This window comes from Lepisosteus platostomus, chromosome 4, assembly GCF_059453375.1.
Source record: "Lepisosteus platostomus isolate fLepPlt1 chromosome 4, fLepPlt1.hap1, whole genome shotgun sequence".
Taxonomy (NCBI): domain Eukaryota; kingdom Metazoa; phylum Chordata; class Actinopteri; order Semionotiformes; family Lepisosteidae; genus Lepisosteus; species Lepisosteus platostomus.
The window spans coordinates 11,591,279-11,616,362 of record NC_142614.1 but is presented as its reverse complement, the minus strand read 5'-3'; the positions used below and the strand labels follow the sequence as shown (position 1 = coordinate 11,616,362).

The 25,084-nt window shown below is 39.8% G+C and overlaps 1 protein-coding gene across 2 annotated transcripts in view; it reads right to left on the bottom strand.

Moving 5' to 3' along the window:
• Nucleotides 1-21,503, bottom strand: part of chrnb1 (cholinergic receptor, nicotinic, beta 1 (muscle)) — a 34,331-nt gene extending 12,828 nt beyond the window's left edge. The window contains exons 1-5 of one of the 2 annotated variants that reach the window (XM_088628450.1): nucleotides 21,338-21,503; nucleotides 17,686-17,819; nucleotides 8,434-8,478; nucleotides 6,976-7,085; nucleotides 1,830-1,938 (exon numbers count right to left, since the gene is read on the bottom strand). In XM_088628450.1, the coding sequence (XP_088484576.1) occupies nucleotides 1,830-1,938; nucleotides 6,976-7,085; nucleotides 8,434-8,478; nucleotides 17,686-17,819; nucleotides 21,338-21,389 (450 nt within the window). In that variant the 5' untranslated portion in view covers nucleotides 21,390-21,503. Of the gene's footprint in view, nucleotides 1-1,829; nucleotides 1,939-6,975; nucleotides 7,086-8,433; nucleotides 8,479-17,685; nucleotides 17,820-19,093; nucleotides 19,182-21,337 lie in introns of those variants that run through there. The other variant, XM_088628451.1, reaches the window with a different exon arrangement.
• Between the last annotated feature and the right edge of the window lie 3,581 nt (nucleotides 21,504-25,084).

The window sequence follows — 25,084 nt, the reverse complement described above, 5'->3', positions numbered from 1 at the left end:
GCTTCAGTCTGAGCCATGTCATTCATTGATGATGATTGGGATTCCTCAATTCACACACAAACTCTGCATGGTAGACAGGTAATGAGGAACGGTGAGGTCCTGATGTTTGGAGATACAATACAGTAGTTGGTACCATCAAACGGGGGAAAAGTGAAGGAGAAAGAGTGAGGTGACTAAACCAGAGTTTGTGTCAGATGTAACAGTTTGCATTAAGACAAAAAATGTCCCCTTCTGTCTTGTCTGACGATGTGAAAACCTATTGCCACATGTTTGCAGAATCACTTAAAGACTTTGTTACAAACCCCACTTGAGTTTTTGTTATTAGTTTTGCAAAGCCCTTTGTGGGTTAACAAGGATATTGTTGACTCATAGGACATTTCCTCCTTTCTTGGCCACTGAACTCCGTAACTTCACGGTAGGCGGTGTCTCTAATCAGCTTCCGTCCTTGTCTGTCTGCTTTGGAGGAACAGTAGGTCTATGCAGTGTCTGGGAGCCTTCCACTTATTAATTGAATTAAACATCAGTGCTTTATACAGCATTATCCCCAAGTTGTTTTGAAAGCTCCTTGGTCTTCATCCTTGAATCTTGGCTTAAAAATCTACCTAAAAGAGGAACCTAACAGAAGTACAGTAGCTACGTTTATTCTGAAATCAAAGAGAACCACTATTACTGGACACAGGCAGATTAAATTAATCTTGTGACTCATTGATGTAATTTTGTGTGTCTAAAATACTTCAGGTTTACCACAGCAAATGTTTGAATACGTATCAATTTATAAATTTCAATTTTCCTTTGATCTTAGCTATTTACATACAGTAGCTACTGTACAACACCATGTCAAGACTGCATGCTGTAAGGCTGTTGCGTTTCACAATGTGTTAAAACTATACAAGGGTTTGGATACATTTGCAAGGCATAGTAATTGGATGAATGATGTGGGTTTGTGTGGGTTTTTATTGACCAGGGTTCTTTCAGCTGTCAGGGCAATACTGATGGGTGAAACAAGGGTACTATGGAGATTGATGTAGATTGACAGCCACATAATAAACAAAAGATCTGGAAAGAAAGACACAAAGATAGGGGACTTAAAAAGTTCTATTTAAACAGTTATTATAATTGGAGGGGGGGGGGGCGTGAGGTTTGGAATTAGTTTTGCCCTATTTATAGTTAGGAGAAAGTTTTCTAAAGTATAGTGAGAACTCTACAATGGAGTTAGGTTTTGCTTTGGTTGTCTTGTTTTGGAATGGAAAGGATTTGTTGGACTATAGCAGGAAAACAGACTACAGATTGTATCCACCCATAGGACAGACTTTTATTAATTGGCCATCTGACAGTATTGTCAGGTGATATACGGCCTTGACAGGTGAGCAGAGTATTAAAAGAGCTCATAAGTCAAAATTAAGTGGACATTCAATAGACAATAACACTTGAAACAAAATATTACCAATGATTAATAACATTTAAGGATGGCTCAGTGATTAATATCGCTGCCTCATAGTACTGGAATCCTGGGTTGAATTTTCAAAGTGGGGTGCTATCTGTGTCTAGGGTTATGGGGTTTCCTCCAGGAGCTCAGGTTTCCTCTCTCAATCCAATGACATGCTAGTGGGTTAACTGACTTCTGAGAAAACTGGCCCTGGTGTGCGTGTGTGTGCCCTGTAATGGATTAGCATTCTGTCCAGGGTGTGTCCTGTCTTGCGCTCATTGCTTGCAGGGAAAGACTCTGGCTCCCCCACGGCCCTGGATTGGAGGAAGTGGTTAGAACAAGGATGGATGGAAAAACGTTTCATTACAAAGCAAGGATTCGTGAGTAAAACATCAGTGCTCACCTTGATTCCACAGGAGCTTTTATACAGAGCAGGGGGGCTCCAGGTCACTCTGCCATCACTGTACGCCTGAACGTGTACTCTCAGAGACACGTCAAAGACACCGTCATTGCTGCAGAAATGAGAAGAATATCAACAGGGGCGGTCATGACAGAGATCAACTGGAAAAGGACGTTTTCCTGAATATATGACTTGCGAAAAAGCTTGGTCCTTAAATGGATCAGTTTTAAAATCATTAGCCGTGTTGTTTTAATTAGCACGTGGTTGATCTGCAGAGTGATGGGGGGATTCTGGGATAACGTCAAGCTTGGTGTGGTTGGACACATGGCTGCAGTCCAAGTGATGTGACCTCATCCCAGTCCATCACACACTCTGCAATATGTTGTTCCCATACTTTATTTACCATGAACTGTTTCATTAAAAGTTTCTTGTGTTTTTAAATTGACTTTTCCTTTTCCTTTCTCTTTTTTCCTAGCCTGAATACAGGCCAAATCTGTGGAGTGCTTGGGATAGTCACATGCACAGCTTGACGAATCTTGGTCATATAAGCCTGTAACTCTTTCAAAGTTGCCATTGGCCTCTTGGTAGCCTCTCTGATGAGTGTCCTTCTTGTTTGGTTATTCAGCATCGATTTAGGCAATATCTTGGGAGGTGCAATACACCTTCCTCTCCTTAATTATTATCTTGACCATACTTCAATTCATATTCAAGGCATTTAAGTATTTTTCATACCCATTACCTGACCTGTGTCTTTCTGCAATTTTGTCCAAGAGTTCTTTTGAAAGCTCCTTGATGCTCATTTGTTGATTCATTTGCTTTTATCTGCACCTCCCAACCTAGAGGAACTGCTGACCTTTTCCTGAATTCATGCAAATCACTACAATTGACCACAGGTGGAGACCAATTAACTTGGTGTGCTATTTTTAAAGGCGATTGGTTACACCTGAACTAATTTAGGATTGCTATTATAACAAGGGGATAGGAATAGACTCTTATCCAAGTTATTTCAGTACTTTTTCTAAAGAAGTTCTAGAAGGAATTGTGTAGATAAATGGAAATGATCATCATTACTACCTTGCAATGAATGACCAGATCCTTAAGAAGCTAGTTTCTGATACAAAAATACCTTAGAAACACTTTTCTAGAAAGTAATCATTGGTCATTGTTCTGGAGACTGGAATAGGGTTTTTAAAAGGATATCTTCATCGTTCTCTCAACAAGAGGAACATCTATTTACAAAACAAGGGGGTTCCAGGTACAAGGAAAAACTTCCTCTTCATTTTGAGCACTTGACAACCACCACATTGAAAACAAACAAGATAGTCCAATTCAAAATATGAGAGCTAGCTGAAACAATGTTTTTCTGCAGTTGAATAATTCACAGAAACTTCCCCTGACAATAAAAGCTTAAAAAATGTAATTAATGCATGTTTCTATCTCAGATACACAAACTTATTTATCCCACATGCAGTTGCATAATAGACAATCTGTAACTTCATTTAATAGTGACCAATGTAATTAGAAATGATCCATACTACTGGGAAATTTTCCAGATTCCTGCAGATCAATTTCCTCAGTTGTGCTGAATCTATTTCACCTTACTGAAAGTCAATTGTGTAAATAGCATTATGACTGGGGCCTTGAACGGTAATGACACCGACATTACAAAAACAGAACGTACTGAACAGCTCACAGAGCCAAACCTATCCTCTGTGGGTTTGAAAGATTTCTCTCTTCTCCCATTAGCAAACAAAACTAAAAAAAAGTCTTCCACAGTGGGTTGTTTTACCTGTAAGTGAATGACGCAGGTGCCTTGGAGGAGACGGGTTCAACAGGTGGGAGATATTAATTAAATAAGAGGACACCTTTCAGCCTATCTGTCCCATTTGGTTAGTTATTTGATCCCAGGATCTCATCCAGCCATTTCTTGAAAGAAGTATCGGCTTCAACAACATTGCTGGGTAGCTTGTTCTACACTCCCACAGTCCTATGTATAAAGAAGTGCTTCCTGTTCTCAGTGTTACATCCACTTCCATGGACTAATGCCCACTGGTTTGGGGATCACTGTGCTTGAAGTCCCCTTTGGCAAGCTTTTATCAATACTGTTCAAGATTTAGAAATCTTGTATTTGCTCTCCTCATTATTGTCTCTGTTAGACAAGGCAGTTCAAGGGTTTTAACAGTAAATTATAAGACCATATAAGCAATTTAGGAATATGCAGGTATATCTGGAGATTTTATGGAAAGCAGATATCTTAATAACCACATACCAAGTTTTCCAAAGCCATGTTTCAAGACAGGTGGACATTAAAGGATTCTTTTAAAATTGTGACTTTCACACAACTTGTAGAATTGAACCAGAAACAGTTATAGAAATAATTCAGAAATACATATCCTAGCTGGAACATACAGTATACCAGAGGAAACCAGGCATTCCAGATCATGAAAATCCTTAGATAAACACAAGAGTTCTTTCTGTTTTGAGGACCACAATAATTCCTGGGACCTGCCTTTCATCAAGAAACTCACAGGGAGAGATTCTCCACCCCTCCAGTTGGTGCTGCTTTCCTGAAAGGCACTGTGGAACTCGCAGCATGGAAGAAGGCATGAAGGACATGTTGGAGGACCGAATGTACAGATTCTCATCTGCTACAACAGTTCTAGCAGTAAAGCCAAGCTGAGAAGGGAACCCATTGTTATATTGGCTTGTGTGGTATGAATGGGAGCTCAGACTAGATGGCAGCTCTTGTCTGAACTACGTTTTCCAGAAAGCTGTGGGTCATGACCTGCCACCCTCAGTCACCTGACCAAGTGAAGGAAGCATAGTAAGAGCTCAGTTCAAAAAGCTGCTTAGGCTTTTGTTGTGTGTTTTGATAATTACAGTGCCTTGCGAAAGTATTCGGCCCCCTTGAACTTTTCAACCTTTTGCCACATTTCAGGCTTCAAACATAAAGATATAAATTTTTTATTTTATGTGAAGAATCACCAACAAGTGGGACACAATTGTGAAGTGGAACGAAATCTATTGGATTTTTGAAACTTTTTTAACTAATAAAAAAATGAAAAGTGGGGCGTGCAAAATTATTCGGCCCCTTTACTTTCAGTGCAGCAAACTCACTCCAGAAGTTCAGCGAGGATCTCTGAATGATCCAATGTTGTCCTAAATGACTGATGGTGATAAATAGAATCCACCTGTGTGTAATCAAGTCTCTGTATAAATGCACCTGCTCTGTGATAGTCTCAAGGTTCTGTTGAAAGCGCAGAGAGCATCATGAAGACCAAGGAACACACCAGGCAGGTCCGTAATACTGTTGTGGAGAAGTTTAAAGCCGGATTTGGATACAAAAAGATTTCCCAAGCTTCAAACATCCCAAGGAGCACTGTGCAAGCGATCATCTTGAAATGGAAGGAGTATCAGACCACTGCAAATCTACCAAGACCTGGCCGTCCCTCTAAACTTTCAGCTCAGACAAGGAGAAGACTGATCAGAGATGCAGCCAAGAGGCCCATGATCACTCTGGATGAACTGCAGAGAACTACAGCTGAGGTGGAAGAGTCTGTCCATAGGACAACAATCAGTCTTACACTGCACAAATCTGGCCTTTATGGAAGAGTGGCAAGAAGAAAGCCATTTCTCAAAGATATCCATAAAAAGTCTCGTCTAAAGTTTGCCACAAGCCACCTGGGAGACACCCCAAACATGTGGAAGAAGGTGCTCTGGTCAGATGAAACCAAAATCGAACTTTTTGGCCACAATGCAAAACGATATGTTTGGCGTAAAAGCAACACAGCTCATCACCCTCAACACACCATCCCCACTGTCAAACATGGTGGTGGCAGCATCATGGTTTGGGCCTGCTTTTCTTCAGCAGGGACAGGGAAGATGGTTAAAATTGAGGGGAAGATGGATGCAGCCAAATACAGGACCATTCTGGATGAAAACCTGTTGGAGTCTGCAAAAGACCTGAAACTGGGACGGAGATTTATCTTCCAACAAGACAATGATCCCAAACATACAGCAAAATCTACAAAGGAATGGTTCACAAATAAACGTATCCAGGTGTTTGAATGGCCAAGTCAAAGTCCAGACCTGAATCCAATCGAGAATCTGTGGAAAGAGCTGAAAACTGCTGTTCACAAATGCTCTCCATCCAACCTCACTGAGCTCGAGCTGTTTTGCAAGGAAGAATGGGCAAGAATTTCAGTCTCTCGATGTGCAAAACTGATAGAGACATACCCCAAGCGACTTGCAGCTGTAATCGCAGCAAAAGGTGGCTCTACAAAGTATTAACGCAAGGGGGCCGAATAATTTTGCACGCCCCACTTTTCATTTTTTTATTAGTTAAAAAAGTTTCAAAAATCCAATAGATTTCGTTCCACTTCACAATTGTGTCCCACTTGTTGGTGATTCTTCACATAAAATAAAAAAATTATATCTTTATGTTTGAAGCCTGAAATGTGGCAAAAGGTTGAAAAGTTCAAGGGGGCCGAATACTTTCGCAAGGCACTGTATACCTCACTGTAAATATGGTGCGGTATTTTACCTTTGCAGCCATGTTTGTGTATCTCTTTTTCTGAGTTCCACCTATTTTAGAGCACCCTGTTACAGTACTTTGCCCCCGGGTGTGTCGCACTGGGGATAAAATTGAATTATTGATTTGTGTTTTTGACGAAGTGAAAACGAAGGTGTACAGTTTTACTTATTATTTCAGGTTATACAACCTTTTCTGACAAAACACAGATACATTCATTACAAATTATTCTCCTGCTTAGTTTAATAACATTTAAAAACATTTTCTGTTTTACTGATATTTACAGCAATGTAGAAAAAATGAAAGATATGGGCTCGATACCAATGGGTGAGGTTGAAGTGTAACCTTTCCTCCAAAGAGCTCTGCGAAATTCCAACCATTTTTCACAATTATTTGTGGTTCATTTCAGTACTGCGGCAGACGGCAGTAAAATCTTGAGCTCAGTCTGCATAAATAAATTAATTTGTTTATTTTTCCTGTCTGTGGAATACTTACAGTTACATGCTCCATTTGGGCTGAAAAACCTTAACCTTAAAGTTAAGATAGACGCTCTTAAAGGATAATTAGAAAACCCGGGTGATGGGGGGGTGGGGGTGGGGGGTTGAATCATTAACTCACTTGTTAATGAGCACGATGTCTGGAAGCCACACCTTCCCTGCTGGCAGCCTCAGGACCTGGATATTGTCGTGCTCCGCCGGATTCCAAGACAGCCTGTAGTCACTCCAGGTCTTTCAAGAGCAGGAGGAAAAGACAACAAAAGGCCTGGATTGTTTGAGAACTCCAGCTCACTCAACAACTGCACATTCCCGGCGCAGAACAAGATGGTGGGTCTCAGCTGCTAGGAACCAGCCAAGCAAAATGCCAAGACAAATATTGGGCTTAGATTTTGCCATTCTGTCAGGGGTTTCAGTTTATTTCAGGTTAATGTTTCTACACAGGATTGGGCCATTTGTTACAGTCAGTTTTTAAGAGCATGGAGCACAAAATATAATCAACCTTAACCTCTGATAAGACTAAACCCTAACATTGGTCCTATGGTATTCCTGTCTTCATTTTAACTCAGTTCTCAATTATGTAATTCAATTATCTTAGTTATTAAAAATGAATGTGATATGAATCATCTGCTTACAATTAATTAATAGATTGCTGCTTTCTAGATGTTTAATTCTGAGACCTTCCTATGAAACTACTGGAGAAGAGTAGCTGGAATGAGCTCACCTGTGAACTCAAGGATCAAGAGTAGAAAAATATAGTGAACTTTAAGACATGGTATTTCATGCAAGTGGACCAAGACTTCAGCTCTTACAACAGAAATCAAGTTCATTTTTAAATCTACAGGTTTTTATCTTAATTTGATGGAATGACATGTCTATTAAAGACAAGATTAAACACAAAACTAAGAAGTCTAGACAACTGTGCATGGACAATAGTCTTTGGAGATCTACTATATTATTAATAGTATAGCAGCAGCCTCAAGTGTAGTTTTATTGCTAAAGAGATTTCCTTGCATTTAAGGATGGTTTAAAATCTCTTAAAGTACAGATTTAAAACTAAACTGTAATAGAACAGGAGATAATCCTGCAGCGTGCTGGACCTGGGTATATATTCAACAGTGTTCCCATCTCTGTGTTGACAGAGTTAATCCTGCCCTTCGTCTTTCACAAAACCACAATCTATCTCCTTAAAAATGCCCCATACTATGGATGGCCAGGTAAAATTCTCCCTTTAATTAAGGCTTATTCATAAATCTTTGAATCTTGAATAATTATACATTTTAGAACTATATAAGTATAAGTTATGGTGTAACAAGTTCTATTGTACATATTTTACAATATGCACAGTATATTTGCAAAATCAATGTTTGAATTTCTGACTGAATGTCAGACAGGTTTTTGATTTGCTTCTATCAGAAAATACTGAATGTACAGTACAACTGGATTTTCATGTTACATTATCTTTTAGATACAATTGTTTAAGGGGACAGAAAATATACATTACTGAACAGATTGAATGGCTACACAGCATTACACGGGCAAACACTCAAGTTGGGAATATAGTATTGTAAATTTAACTTACCAAGTCCATGTACACATTGGTACTCATTTCCTCTTCCTTTTCGTTCTAACAAAAGCAAAAGCAAAAGTAATTAATGAACTGGTTGAAAACGATATTTCACAGGTACTGTCTGAATTACGATTTGTGAACTGATGGCTTGGGTCCTTTACTTTTCTAAGTTTGAGCACACCTTCTAAGAACCCAAGAACATAAGAAAGGTTACTCATGAGAAGAGGCCCTAAGGACTTTTTTTCTTTTTTGGTTTCTGCTGGGAGTTTAACTTCCTCACAGGGAATGCTATGCATTCAAAGTCTTGATCTCCCAGAGTTTTTTATTAAATATATTTGGATATGGCTGTCATCTAATAGACTAAAATAAAAATGCTCTATGCTCACAACTCCCATTAGTCATCCAGTTAGCTGTAGTATGCATTCGTAATGGCTAGAAAGGTGTTGAAAAAAGACTCTAAAGCAGAGAAGATCAGTGGTCAAAGTACAGCTTTGAAGTGCAGTTGAGCAATTATGCAGAAGCATTTACACAAACCGGCTAATTAGAATCCCATCAAGACATATCTTAATGTAAGGCTGCTCACACTGTGACTCTTCAATCCACTCCTTTCCAGAATGTTTTTACAACCAGATACTGGTCCTACTGATGATCAAAATAATTAAGGAGCTGGATGCAGCAACTTTCTGGAATGGTGCAGACAGAAATGGCCTAATGGAGTCAACTTTAAAAGCTAAAGTGTTAAAGTGTTGAATTGGCTAAAGTCTTAGTTCCAGACCTCCACAACTCTTTGTGTAAATGTCCTCTGTTTCAGGAACCAGTTGTGTGCTTGGCTCCTTTCATTTTTGATGTTGAAGACATCCGCTACATCAACGTTTTGATTGATTTTGATCACTTGAATCAAATCCGCACACAGCCTGCTCTGTTTTGAGTAGAAAAGATTCAGTTACCTTAATCTGCCAGTACATGACATCCCTCTCAGACCAGGAACTCATTTAATTGCACTCCTTATTTCAAGAACACAAATGTTCTTTCTATGGTATAGTGACAAGAAAGGTTACAGTATGTCTGTGCATTTGGGAATTCAATTCTATCAGTTTAAATTCTGTGCTTGTAACTGTAGTGCATACAGTAACTGAACATTCTGTTAGTCTGGTTTATTGCTTCCTCACACTGTCTAGATGACTAAAGGTATGTTTCATTAAGTCATTATTACCCTATAAGGGGGACCTTATGATCTATTTGTAATGGTACCTCTGCTCAATTATGGGCATTTAAAAAGGATTCATTTAGTTCTTAATTATGGTGGTCAGGATACCCATATCAGCTGGTTTGCTGTCTAGTTAAATATCCACTTACAGTACTTAAGCAAATCTTTCAATAACCAAAACAAAGATTACTTGGAATCTTTTCAAGGTTTCTGTCTACTCAAAAATTGTGGATTGCAAAGTAATTATAAATTGTAATTATTAAAAATAGACGCCTCCGACATGTTTATGAGGCAAAAATGAGTCATATTCCATCCATACATTTTCTAACCACTTCATCCAAATCAGGGTCAGGGGGAGTCAGAGGTTTTCAGCAAGAAAGGGGCACAAGACGGGGTACATCCTGGACAGGACACCAGTCTATCCCTAGGCAGACACATACTCCCACTAGGGACAGTTTTCACACAACCCAATTAACCTTCCGGTATGTTTTTGGACTATGGGAGGAAATTGAAGCACCCAGAGGAAACCCATGTGAACACGAGGAGAACATCCAAACTCCATGCAGACAGCACCCTAGGTCTGGAATTGAACCTAGGATCTCAATTGCACCACCTTGACGTATATGAATCCTATTATTTCTTCAATTTCTAACGAATTGTAATAAGAATACACAAAGCACAGAAGTAACTAATAATCCGTCACTGTTCCGTTATGATTACTAAAACAGGCTCCCAAAGACTCAGCAAAGGAAAAAAAATTAAGAGTATATCAGGGAAAAACTCTCAAGCCTTAACCAAAAACTGAAGAATAGTGTTCATATCACCAGAGAAGACATGAAGAAAAATCTCCAGTGCCTGTGTCTTAGACTTTATAGCAGGATTGGTGTGATGAAAATGTTCATCTGATCTTCAGAAACAAAATTACAGAGCAATCTCTCTGCAGTCCATCATGGGAAAATCATTACAAGAATTATTCTGCACCAATTTCATAAAAATCATCAGCCAGAATTCCCATGTGGTTTCAAACCCTCTTGGAGTTCGTACATTACAGGAAAATTGCTGAGACAGGCAGCAAGCTCTTTACTTTGATCTGACAAAGGTATTTGCCACTTATAAAGCACTTCTTTAAAGACCTCCCTGAATTGTGGATTAACTCCATCATGAAGAAAGCTGAGGAATGTTGATGTGTGCAGTTAAACCCGTGGACCAATTACAGTCATTTGAAGTCCAGAAGTTCAGATAGGAGTCAAACAAAAAGGTTGTATGCCATCACTCCAGTTCTATTTTTAATATTTCTGAATGTCACAGTCTATTTAACTGCCTCCTTGCTGGGATGAAGCTGACTGACTGAACATACTGTACAGTGAATTATTAATTATCTCTAATAACTTCCAGTCCTAACTTAAAATCACCCTGGCTTCTGTCACCAAAATCCAGTATATTGAAGATGCTGCAATATGTACCTGGACAGAATGGCATCTCCAGACAATTGTAAACATATTTGCTGAGATGTGTGAGACAATTGGATTTACGATTTACGAGAAGACCAAAATTTGATTGAGGTTCATAACTGAAGAATGCAGAACACCAATGCTCCAATGCTTTGAGCAATATCTGCCAAAGAAAGCAGATAATGATAATGAAATTCAGCATCGTTTGAAACATGCAAGTGCTTTTAGCCAACAAGCTAAACTGGCCCAATTAGGTGCAAAGTCAAATCAGAATAATTTCTTCTTTCTGATCCCTGGGTGTAACTGTTTTGTTTTGAAAATAATAAAGGAAGTCTTCACACTTAAGAGAGGAGGCCGAAATACCAGCTTCAGAATTGCTCAACTAGCACCATATTGAGCGAAATGGTCCAAGAGCTAAGCGTTCAGTTGTATAATAATTATAATAATTCATTTCAGTTGTATAATAGTATAATTGTATAATAGTATAACAGATGTTGGGGCCACAAAAACTCAACCTGGGAACACCAGAATTAAGAACTGCTATTAACTTATTTCTTCACTTTTTCATATTGTGGTTATCTTTCTTACATTCCCAAAACATTGCCACTAGCTTTCCACATGACCTCTGAAGCCTTTCAATGCTTACCTCAGATTGAATCTCATCAAATAATCTTACGATGTCCCTGTGTGCAGTCTATCAATGTACTCCTTCATGTTTTTCATTCCTTAATGCACTTCAGACTGGCTCTTGTTATTGCCTGATCTGAGCTGCTGTAGCACAGATGATTTATTTCTAGAGAACAAGAGGCTGGCCTTCTGTTCTTTCTTTATGAGCAGGACGTGTTGGGCCACAAACATCACCACCACAACCCAGTGTAAATGCTGTTAGCCTTATTTAACTCTCATGATCCATTAAAACCTAAAAAAAAGCATTAAGATATTTTTGGTTTTACCTTAAAATAGAAAAACAACTAGGAGTGGCCCAATAAGCAGATGCTTTTGGCACTCTTAGAAAACAGTGCTAGGAGAGAACGATTTCAGATGGAAATGGAAAACAGTCATGAGAGTTTTATAAAACTCTATATATTGTCCAAGTATGTAGACACAGCTCTAGTGCCATGAGAAACAGTAAGTAAATGATTCTATGGGGCAAGCACACCCCTAGCTAAACCAAACTTTTGCTGTTCTGTTTGTCCTGGAGATTTTCTTTTACTACATAATCCCCTAAATAGGACCAATGCATAGGCACCTGTACTCCTTGTCAGGTTTATAACGCTGGCTGCACTGTGGATGGCATCAAGATAAAGGTGTCCCAGGCTACCTTGGAGGTCAAGGAGGTCTTTCTCAGAGCAGAGGTTGAACTCTAGAACGCAGCCACTGTCAGTCCGAGCCCGGCTGGAGGCTACTAGCCACCTCTAACTGGGATTTCTTGGCTAGTAAAACAACTATCGGAGCCCTGCCAGGGAAGGCCAGGGTACTTCCCAGCTTTCTGCAGAACAGCTTCTCCAGAAACTTGTTGGGTTCTTGCAGGAGTTCATGACATGTTTTAGGTGGGGAGGGGGGAGAATATGTCCTTGAACTGGCTTGTGATGACAGCTGTAAACTCTCGGACGCTTATTGCGGCACATTTAGAAGAAAAATCACAGGCATTATTTGTCACCAGGCTACCACTGGTCTACAGTACATTCTTGGACGTCTGTTTAAAACTGTGGATTAATGCTTCTTGACAGCTGCAGGAAACAGGGGTGGGACAGTGACTAGTCATCTGTTGCTTCAGTTTCAACCCTGAAAAGCACACGGGCAGGTTCTGCTCTATGTGTAAGTGGGATGGATCTGCTAGCCTGTGGTTAAGAGAGCTGTTAGTGGCTTTTTCAAAATTTGTAGAGGTTCAGTAACTCCTTTAAGAGCAGAGAGAAGGATGTGAAGCCAGAAGAGGCCTTTGATTTCAAAAGCATCAGCTCTTACTGTTAGTATTACCTGTTTCAACTGTCATCATGATTTCTATGTTCACGTGGTTTTACTTTAACATGTTCCCAGTTAAGAGCCTGCATCTCAGAGAACAAAATCAAAGGCTGAAAGGAGAAGGTGCTTTGAAGCAGCTACCATTATTTTGTGTCTGCCACAGCTCTTACCCAAAGAAGGATAAAAATACTTTCTTCACCACATGCATGTTTGTGTAGGTTCCAATAATATTCCAATATATACCTATTTCATTGCATTTATTTTCCATTACTACTGCATTGGAATCCCATGTGTCAGTCATATTTTAGAAATGATGTTTTATTACATACTTTAAGCTTTTAAATTTTTAGTATTATGCTTTTAATGAGTACTGGTTTTAATTCATTATGAAATGTTTTTTTAAATCTAGGCAGTAATTAAAATATGCCATATTGTACGTAGAGAAGGAAAAAGTACAGTTAATCCAACATAAAGCTTGCAGAGCAACACTGCATTCTATACTCTTTGTAATTGCTTTACAGACATCTGCATCTCTCTCGCTTGTGTCTTTGTGACTTTGGATTCTGCCTCCACACTGAATGACACTGGTAGGTCATTTGTTCCAGATGCTCAGCTCTCCTTGGCTGACATTGGAAAGATGTACCTCCTGTTTTCAAGCCTCAGTGATCCTGCTTACAGTTTCCTTACTGGAAGACAAGATAAATGTGTGTTCCTTGGACTGTCCAGATGAGGTGTATTTCAGACTAAGAATTAGCTTGTAACTCTTTGAACTCTTTCCGTGGTGGTTGTATCCTTTTAGGAGCATGAGGATGGAGCAGCAAGGAATATAATTACATTAAGCATGAAGTGCTATTAAAGATTTCTACTAATGTGTGGTCAAGCCAACAAACAATAAATCCAACACTTTAGGGTTTTGTGTTAAGGACTAGGGAAGGGAGTCCATTTTAGTACTTTAAATAACAGATGGCCAGTTGTCGGCATTTCTTTTTCTGCAGACCGTCACAGCTGGATCAGGATCCTTGCTGCGGGTCGCAATCAATCATTCAAAAGATGACCAACCAATAAGGAACTGCAGGGCGGAGAAGGACACTGCGCTTCCCGGAAACACAACCATTCACCAGCTCTGATCTGATCTTTTAAAGCTCTGGACTTCAGAAGTCAGAATGCCTCTCAGTTGAAACCTATCTGAAAACAAAATTAACTGTGTGATTGTAACCACCTTTGTCGGTCTGAAAAATAAACTTTAATCTAAGATGCCAAGCCAAGAGAGGGAGAGAAAGTCCATATGTAACCAGAATTCAGCCCAAGACTCTGTCCACACAAGGGGCAATTCTTGTGATTGGCTAGCCAGTTACACGTTTCATCTGGTCAACAGAATTAATGCAGTCGGACCTTTGGTGTTGAAAGCTATCATTTTGGAGCAGTAATAGTACTATATCACTGGATGAACTGAGTGATCTCCACTCATCTCACTCAAGTCCGATTTCTGTGCACAGGCTGATAGGAAAGCCAAGCTCAGTAATGCTAACAAAGAATGCCTTCTGAGAGTCATTTCCTGCTCTTAGCTAAGCAAAGCTCTCTCCCCTTTTCCCCAACCGCAGAGGGTACAGCTGGCACCTCATGGAGCACAAATACCAGTTTAAATGGTGATGGCATTCCCCTCTTCTCTACATGATCAGCTGTGCAGTGGGGCTGCTGGTGCAGGTGGGAGGGAAGGGGGGGGGGGGGGCTGTACTTTGCTGGTGGACAAAATGGGTTCTCATGAATTTGAAAAGTGCTTTGTGATCCTCCTGGAACCCTAAGCCCTTTATAAACATGATCAATGTCAATTATTAGTAGCACTACTAGGAAAAGTCTAACTATGAAGTTAGGAGTTTGGGCAAAGATGGCAATAGGTGGTAAGCTGTTGTATGTTATTTAGCAAGATAATGTTATAACGTGATTCTGTACCTTTCTAACAACAAGGAAGCAGAACATTTTATTGAGCCTGATTCAAAATAATACAAATACTTTTGAATGATTCATACTTAATACCTAATTGCAGTGATGCCTAAGTCCTTTCCATGTTTATGTAACATTAAGCTTACATTATTTTAGGAATGTCTATATTGGAGGGCACAGTGGAAAGTAGCTCTGAAATAAATCCTCTCAATCCTTGGGCATCCATCTGTGTGGAGTTTGCATGGACTCCGTGCATCTGCATGGGTTTTGATCATGATGAGTTGGACTGGAATCCTATTCAGGGTGAAGCAGTTGCCCTTAGTCCTACCTTGCACACTGTGCTTAGGGATGGTCTTTAGCCATGACCCCTACCAGGACAAGCAACTTTCTGATAGAAGAATGTGATTCATCCCCTTCTATTGAAATTACAACCTCAACAGTATTTATTTTCTCCGACTAATGAAAAATGAGTTCAGTTAGGAAATTGCAATTTTTGCTGTAGTCCTACAAATCATAGCATTTGCTGAACATTAATTGGTAGTAACAAAGAATCATTAAATATTAGCCGGATTTGCAATAACATCTTAATTGATTCCATGCAGAAAAACTGGAAAATCTAACAAAAATGACAGGAACAAAATCGCCTGTGTTAAGAAAATCTATAAGTATGCCATTTAAAAAAAAATGCAATCAGAATATTTTCTGCCATCAACTTGTCCTATAGCACTCTGAACTGCTTCTACAGTATGCTGTCCTACTGGTCCCCAAGAACCACAGTTCTGAAGGTTCTTACAGTATTTAAACTTCAGACTTTGAAATGCAAGGCGTTTAGACCATGTAAGTCAATCATTGTTTCAGGTAAATCATAAGAATGTGTTAACTGCTGTCACATACAGTACAGTATATAATGGTGTCATTCATGGCTCTATAAGAACTTGAATATTAACTCCATATTCTGGCTTCCAGCTTTCAATGTTTGCGATAGACATGGGCATAGAACTCCAACAGGGCTGAAAAAGTGCACTACAACAGCAAATGGTAAAAAGGGAAAGTATTGTGATCAGAATAAATTAATAGTGGTGACTCATATGAGATGAAGCACAATAACCAAGTGCAACAAAAAGCCAGGAAATCCAGGCTCTATTGAAGGTGAACTTGCAGTGCTTTCAATAATGTGCCAGAGAGTAAAAAAGCCTTTATCTGTTTTCGTTCCCCGGCATGATTTCTCACCCAAGACACTTGACATCAGCCATGCCTCTCAGTGGCAGAGAGTGTCTCATGCTGATCAGAACAGAAGATGCAGCAGGCTGGATGTGAGGCACAGTGTCACTGGAAGCTGTATATTGGAGGGGGTGGGGGGTCAGCTTGCTGTGTCTGTCTGTACATTTTATTATTAAGAATATGCTGCATTTTATTAAGGATTTTGCTTTGTCGGTCCTGGCACTGTGTACTGGAAATCCTTTGTGCAAGCAATAAATCTTTAGGACCTTTATTGTAATTTGTATAATTGACACTTTCAATCACAATTTATGCACATTTCTCATTCCACTTTAAACATGTTCGATGCACAATGGATTGAGAAACGTCTGCAGTGCACTTAGAATGTGCCATAACTGTTTTGTTAAGAAATATGACATCAATTCAGAAATACTAAATTGTGAGAGGAATACAATTTAAGGAATTGCAACAAAGCCAGAAACTTTGAATTCAGCAGTTTGGAGCTACTAGGGGAATCACTAATATACTCTGCGTCAAAATATTGTTGAATTACTTTCTAAATTTCAAATAAAATTCAAATTTAATTTTCAAATAAATAGGTGATGTGTTGACATATTATTTAGGACTAAAATCTACAGTACATCTTCAAGCCTAAAGGAGCAGAGCTCTCCTAATAGCACAGATTACTTGTTTGTTTCATCAATAGTTTACAGGTGATGCCAATGTTTAAAAACAGGTGACCTGTAATAGTAACTGGATTGGGACTCTCTAGTAGCGCATGCCTGCTCTATAGCAATGGGACTACAGTGAATATTTCCCCCATAGATGATAGACTTGGGCTGCTATCTGCCTGGAGCTTGTATGTTCTTCCTCTGTTCATGTGCACCCATTTCCTCCCACAGTCTGCCTGTGCCTAAAGATGGACGGGTGTTCTGTCCAGGTTGTACCCTATGCCTGGGTTGTGCCTGTTGCTTGCTGGGGCCATGAATTGGAAGAAGCAGTTAGAAAATGGATGGATGGATGATGACAGTACAGAGTAGGGGGCATTAACAAATCCAGCATCCACAACAGACACTGATTTCTGACAACAGAAATTTTATATTACACCTACTGTACTGGCATTTTTTCGCATACCCCAACTTGCTCTCCATGAGACACAGACAGGGATTCAGAGTGCAGGGTCAGCCATTTATACAGCGCCCCTGGAGCAGTTGGGGTTAAGGGCCTTGCTCAGGGGCCCAACAGAGTAGGATTCCTCTGCCGGCTGTGGGATACAAAATGGCAACCTTCCAGCCACAGGCGAAGACCCTTAGCCACAATCCCAAGAGAATGTTTACTACAGTGATTTTGAAAGTGGTATTGCACAGTTTTCCATTCTTTGCATATGCCTTGGCTACATCCAGTTTGCCATGCTCTATATAGGATGTGCTTTACTGCACTTTGCCATCATTGCAGGCATTTTTGTTAAGGGGTCTGTGGTCTTACCAGATCGATGAGCGAGGCCAATTTCATCCCCACCCTGACAACCAGCCTCTCCCCCACGTTCTTCACCGGTAGCACTTTCAAGGTGTAGTTGGTGAACAGCTTGGCTATCAGGTTTTTCTCAGCTTCAGAAGCATCTGACAGGGGGGAAAAAAAATCAAGATTTTGATTTAAGATTCTCCTGCCAAAGTGCACTATTGAACGTTGATAACATCAGCACTATCTGACCACTAGGTGAATGGATTGCTATAAAAAAATACAAAGGTAAAAAATTGCAAGGAACTATTAAACTGGACTTTTCTGCTTTTAACAGTAGAACATAAGGGGATTCTGAGTATTTAAAATACCACATATGTAAAGGAAAAGACAATCCAGATGTCATCTACTTGACTCATCAGGATAGTAGAGAATTGTCTCCACTAGGGTGGAAAAAGGAAGCACTTCTATACACAAAGACTTTCAAGTCTCTAGAAAAAAGTGCCCAACCCTGTGCAATAATATTAGGGTGCCACAGAGCAAGGTGACTAACCCATCTAGATCATATTTAATCCCGGGATCCAGGGTAGAAACCAGGGTATCGACTTCAGCAACTTAGCTGGGCAGTTGGTTCCACACTCCTGATGTCCTTTAGTTTTAAATATACTTTTCTGTTTGCATTTCAATGTACAAACCAAACAACTCCATTGGGTTAGACTTTGTCAATGCCTTTGTGGATTTTAAATACTTTATAATCATTTATATTTAAGACTAAGGTCTTAAAATTCAATTCTTTTAGCCTGTTAGTCTAATATATTCTTAGGCTTTTAACTGACAGCAGATAAGTTAAAAGCTCAAGAATATATTAGACTAGTACATGATATGTCCTATGAGATCTGAGCCCTGTAAAGTAGTAGCAGACCAGGCCCAGCCCTTCTATTCACTATTCTGTAGGAGAAGAGGTCCCATTGAAGTGACAAAAGGTATAACTATGAACTGTCCCTCTGTGGCACTGCTGAAGGCAACAGCAAAACTGGCTACTGCATCAATTCACATAACCTTATTGTCAGGTATTGTCAGATGCTGGTGGTTAAAAACACAACCATTAAAATAAGCAGGATGCAGGTTTTAAGAAGTGACTGAACAACTATCCATAGCTCATGTAGATCTGCTTTAATCTGTTGTCATACTGTATGACTGAGCCTGTATCTCCATGCACATCTATGAGCGGTGGGATCGATAACATGACATGTTGCATCTATAATTGCTGTTGAAGATAGACTGGTATGCCATTAAGGTATACTGTCATGTGTCAGTAGGGCAGTATATTGGATCTATCCATAGGGAAACCACTTATGCCCCTTCCTCTACATTCACCGTTCAGACTTATGTACACATTTCTTACATAAATGGAAATTCTTTTTCTGGTACTTACAGGAACTGAGGTTTCAAAAGGACAGTGGTGGAAAGGAATTACTATGAGCATCTGCAAGCTTGTGGTTTAATATTGTAAATCCAAAAGCTGAAGCTGCAGTTTCTGCGAATAATCAAGTTTTTCGGACCAAAAAAACCCAAGGTTTTCGGACAAAAAACACCCTCCAGATGCAGTTAGTTGAGCAACAGCTTGAGAGACAGGAGTTGCAGGAACAGCCGCTGACACAGACATTTTCCCTCCTGGATATGAATAATGAATATTCCATGAATTAATTATATCTTTCAGGAATTGCTCCCAGGAGTGCTCAGTAACGAAAACTGGAAATGTAAATCTAAAATGCCTAAAGACCCTGGAAAGGTGCTGCAGTTGTGCAAATTTTAGAATATGGCTTTTTGAAAAATGTATCAGCCCTATTTTCCTCCTCACCCCTGCTTGAAAATATAACCCTTTAGCTACCAGATGAGTAGTTTTCAGGTATTTTTAAACCCTAGGTAATCAAGAAATCTCCAAGAAATTGGAGAATGACAAATGTTTTAAACGTAGATTATAAATCTTACACTTCGTTTGGAAACTGTCTCTTGAAGAAGCTTATGAATACTTTATTTTGGATGTGTACAAACGATTGCAATGAAATACAAGCCTTTTAGTAGTTTGAGTGCCTGTTTTATCCTGTGAGCTATACAACACAGCTGAGGACTTTCTAGTTTGCAAATGAAGAGATGTTGAATGTGATAACAGGGAGGGGAGGGAGGAGGACAAGTCTTTATGCAGAGAGTTGTGGGAGTGTGGAACAAGCCATACAGTCATGTTATTGAAGTTAAATGGACTGGACTGATTTCTGACGTGATTTAGAATGGTCTGTAGACTACTCTAATAATTATTTTAATTTATAAAGTAAATTTCTTAACTTAGACATAATGGTAAAAAAAAACCAAATAAAATCAAACAAAAACATATGAGACAAACTGGTGGACAATTAGACAGACCCCCATCAGAAAAGATGCATTTTAAGTTTACATTTAAAAACAGTCAAAGATTCTGCCTCAGAAAGTCAGAGGAAGGGCACTCTATCACAATGGAGACAGAAAAAGCACCATCACCAAAAGTCTGATATTTAGTTCTAGGTACAGTGAGCAAAGGACCAGACCAAATGGAACAGAGCCTATGGGAGGAGTGTAAACATGAACGATTTCAGAGATAATGTGTATGGTGGAGCCAGATTATTCAGAGCCCGCTGAGATCATTCAGATTATTGAGTAGAAGTGATATGCTGCTAGGGTCCGGTGTGAGAAGCCTTGCCCCACATTGTAATGTGGGTTTAAAAAAAATAAGAACTCTCCTTTGTGATCAGGAAGATCTACAACATTCCAACTACATTCTGAGTGTTGATACACCTGGAGCAGAGTCAGGGATTACATAGTAATGCATGGAATATGCATTTAAACAAAACCAAGATAAATACTCACAGGAATGTCAGGAGGAGGACAGGCAAATGAGATACAAGAGTTGTGATTGGGAGGAAAATTGCACACCTCCTGCAAAAGGAGATCATTATTTGGTTTACCGGCACTTTGATAATCATCAGTAAAACTGGATTTTGTCTGCTTTCCAGGATATTATACTCATCTGATAAAATGAGCATTTCTTAAATCAGCTGGCTGGTTTTGCTGAATACTAGATGTTTAATGTTAAGTGGGTTTTTAATGTCTTTGACATGCACAAGAGTGGTGTAAAATGCATTTTTGTGGCGCAGTGACCTTGAATAGTGCAGATCGATTGTCAACAAGATTATAATCATGGTGAATATTCATCCTCTTCCAATAATGCCTGATCACCACCTTTTTGATGTCAAGATTGATAAACTAATATCAGCTGTGTATTAATTGTGACAGGAAAGTAGGGAATTAGTTGTTAATGTAGGAAGCAACTACAGTATAGCAGTTACACCCCTCATTAAAAGCTAACAAACTCATATTTGTTCCTCTCAGAGTCAAAGAGTGAGCTTTTGTGAACTGCGCAACAGCTTCAAGAATTATTATTATACGACCCATTGCATTGATACGTATTGCTGTAGCAAGTAATCTCCCAACAATATAACTTAACGGAAACTTGAACGAAGTGTGGAAAGCGATACAGCCCCTGGTCGGTTTTCATGTTTATGTCTGAAAACTACTTCCGCACCACCATGTCTGCATCCCTCACGTTCACGTTTCCTTGGTTTATTAACTTATTAGACATCCTTACCAGCCACAGCACAAACGGAGCACATCAGCAGCACAATCCCCAGGCCTTTCATCCTTTGTTTAAAGTCCAAATGGGTCAGAATCTGTCCGGCTTGTGTCTCGGCCTGTGAGCTCAGTGAAAAGCAGGAAGTGCAGTGTCTCTAACCCCACTGGTGTGGGCCTACCTAGTGAAGCCTGCTCTTGTCACTCACTGCCACCCAGGATCAGATTTCTCCCACTCACCCCTGCTGTGCTGAAATGTGAGAGAGGGGGGACAAGGCTTTTTGGCCCCAATGCCACCTGTTCCCATTTATTTAAATCTCTCAGTTTATTAATTTCTTGTTTTGAAATCCATTAAAGAGAAAACAGTGAGCCCAGTAGACACTTCTCCTGAAATCTTCTCTAAAGAAAATAAACTTTTCCAAGACCATCTTTCCGATTTAACAGATGGCAGAAAATGTAGACATTCAGATACAACTGTATCCAACTGTATCCTTCCCAATAATACACAGATAACTGTTATCTTAGTATCCAGACACATTCCATAACAGCTCTTGGGTCCCAGGTAACGTGACAGGACATCCTCTATACTGTATGTGTGTAGTTTGCAAAGCCACCTATGGAAGTCTGCGGTCTTTCCACTCCAAATCAATTTTCCAAAGCCTGCTTTTTCACTCCAATTATTGTAGCCATGTACTTTACAAAACATTTCTTCCGGAGCTCAAGAATATTGTCCTTCAGAAGCCTGTGAAGCTGGGGGAAAAACTCACACTTCCCAACGACAAGCTAATCAGCATCACTGAACTTCTCCTGTACGTGTATCCAGTGATGGACAGTCATTCCACCCGGGGTCTAGGTTTATCCTGCATTCTACATTTCTGGGCCGGACTCCTGCCTATCATAACCCTCACTCGCAGTCAGAAGCTTTATACTGATTTTTTTTTTAATAATGTGCCCTTCAAATTTGAAATCTAAGACATTCTTATCTCATAGGTCACGGCAATGAACCATCACCCTCACAGGGAGAATGCGATAGCACACACAAGCTACTCTGACCCACCCACCAATTGAGCCACTGCTATTTTGACAGGTTCCATCACAAGTGCACAGGACGTGGTTTACAATTTGAAAACTGAGCTGCAGGGAGCCGAGAGACCTGACCCTCTAATTCCCTCTAACCATTTCAACAGCATCATTGAGCTGCTGTAAGTGTGCACTGCCACATGAGGAAAACTGAAGCCAAATGATCTGAAAAGTTCTCAGATGAATCCACCCATTCATTTGCTAACTGCTTTATCCTATACTGTATTGGGGTAGGGAACTGAATTTGAGTCTGTCCCAGCAAGCAACATGTGCAAGACAGGGTATACCAAGGACAGGATGCCAGTGCATCGCAGGGCACACACTCACACCAGGGCTAGTTTTTCCAGATGCCAATTAACCTACCATTGTATCTTTGGACTGTGAGTGAAAACTCACACAAACATGGGGAGACCATACAAACTCAACACAGTAGCACCCCAGGAACTGAATCTAGGGCCCCAGAACTGTGAGGCAGCAATGCTAACCACTACACCACCCCTGAAATTAATATTGAAGTGAACAGGGGGGTGCATGTGTCATGTCATGGGGGACATCTTTGATGTTTTCTGTTCTGAACAGAAGGCCACCATAACAAAATCTCTACTTACTGTTATCTACAGACAAAATAAAATATGATACTTGCCCCTTTCTCATTTTGCTGCACTGTCTCCACCTGAACTCCTTAACAGTGTAGATCACTACAACAGTAAGATAAGACTTTTTAGATTTCAAGCACAGCTCTCAGCTTTAAACAACTGAGCTGAGTCCTGAGTCCTTTTTTTTCCCCACAGAGCACACTTTGACAAACAAACTCCTCGCAGGCTGAGACAGACCAATGCCATTATTCAGCATTGTAACATATTTTAGAGCCAACGCATCACTGCAGGGGTAAATGCAACAGCATCTGTCTTCATTAGCATTACAAGTGAAGACATCACTGCAGACAGCTGTGCTGGGGTGAATCTGTGTCCGCTACTTGACTTCATATATTTTTGGAACCTGGCATGAAAAAGCCATTCTCTGAGCTTTTCTAACAACTATTGACAATTTGGTTTCATATAATTGAAATCGTCCTTAAGCAATACAGTATAAATGTTTTACATCAGTTAGCTAGCTATTAAGGGAAGAAAATGAGTACTCTGATTCTCCACTTACCATGAATCAGCAACGTCTAGGAAGGCTTCTAATGCTTCTTTAGACCTGTCAAGAAATGAAGAAATGTCTTAATACATTTTTTAAACACGCTTGCTTAAAAAAATCTTTCTGTCCAAATATAACCACACATCTAAGTTCCTGCAACAGTTTTTAACTCAGATCTACACTTACTGTAGCATTTTCTTTAAATCTGTATATTTTATGGAATGTCCCAAAGCACAGCTCAAAAAAGGAACATTAATGTGTTACACATACAAGGTGAAAATTGAACCTTTGTAATCTGAGCATGGTGAAGACTGACCGCTGACTTCAGTCAAGTATTTAAAATCTAGAAGGGAGCTTACAGAGTCAACTGTCCATACTCTTTATGGATCATTTGCAAAGCAAGGACTTGAGGAACCAAGAGGTTATGGATCCAAAACAAAGAACAAGAGACATTTCTTTAAACCAAGGTTGGTTTCATGAATAGGGCACCTAAATTCTCTAGGTGGGTGTTGGACTCCAATGGTGGATGAACTGGTTCATCTCATATATGAAAAAATGCTTGATGATCCTTTGGGATCAATAGTATTCTATACCATAAACGCAAGGAATTAAAATCAACAGCTTGTAGACTCCAGATAGCAAGAGGAGTTAAACAGCCTTCTCTTATTTGTGGTTATTCTTAGGTATTTTTTTTTACTCTTTGTATAACCAAACTACTTTCATATCCGCATGATTTTATGTTACATATTTCCAATAGTGTTGGTCTTCAGATTTGAACATTTCACATTTAGCCACATCCTGAATTTACAGTATTTTTGATCAACGCTATACAACTTCACAGCTTTTAGAACTACAGCTGCTTAGTTCAGTCATCCTCAGCACAACAGCACACCTGTTGTAAAATAGTGAGGATTGTCATTTGCAATACAAACCAATTTGGAGATTGTTTTCACCGTATTGATGTCAGAACGTTGCATGAAGCCGTCACTGGAATTTTCAAGAATAACAGCCCAGCAAACTGCTTTTTGATTTTATATGAAATCACTGGGACTAATCAGCAAACCTAGTCTAGCCGCCATTAAGCAGCCCCTGAGAAAAGGCTGACAGCTGAGCCAAACATGACTGCCTTCCAGGGACAGTCATTGAAAGAACATTTATACCCACAGAGCACTTTAATTCAAGATCTTGTATTTGAGTATCACTTGAAATAATATCACCAGAAGACAATATGATGAGATGGGTTGAGAATTTTGCAACCTATGGTGGAAATATGAAGTAAAGTCGTTAGTAACAACATATTACCAACGCCCTGTGATTTCATTCATCCATCCATTTCCTAACCGCTTCTTTCAATTCAGGGTGACGGGGGAGCAGGGGCCTATCCTGACAAGCAATGGGCACAAGCCAGTCCATCAGTCCATCGCAAGGCAGACACAGACAAGCACACAGTCATACCATGGCTCATTTTCCCAGAAGTATTAACCATGTAGTATGTCTTTGGACTTTAGGAAACTGGAGCACCCAGCTTTGAATTAGGTGCTTGAAC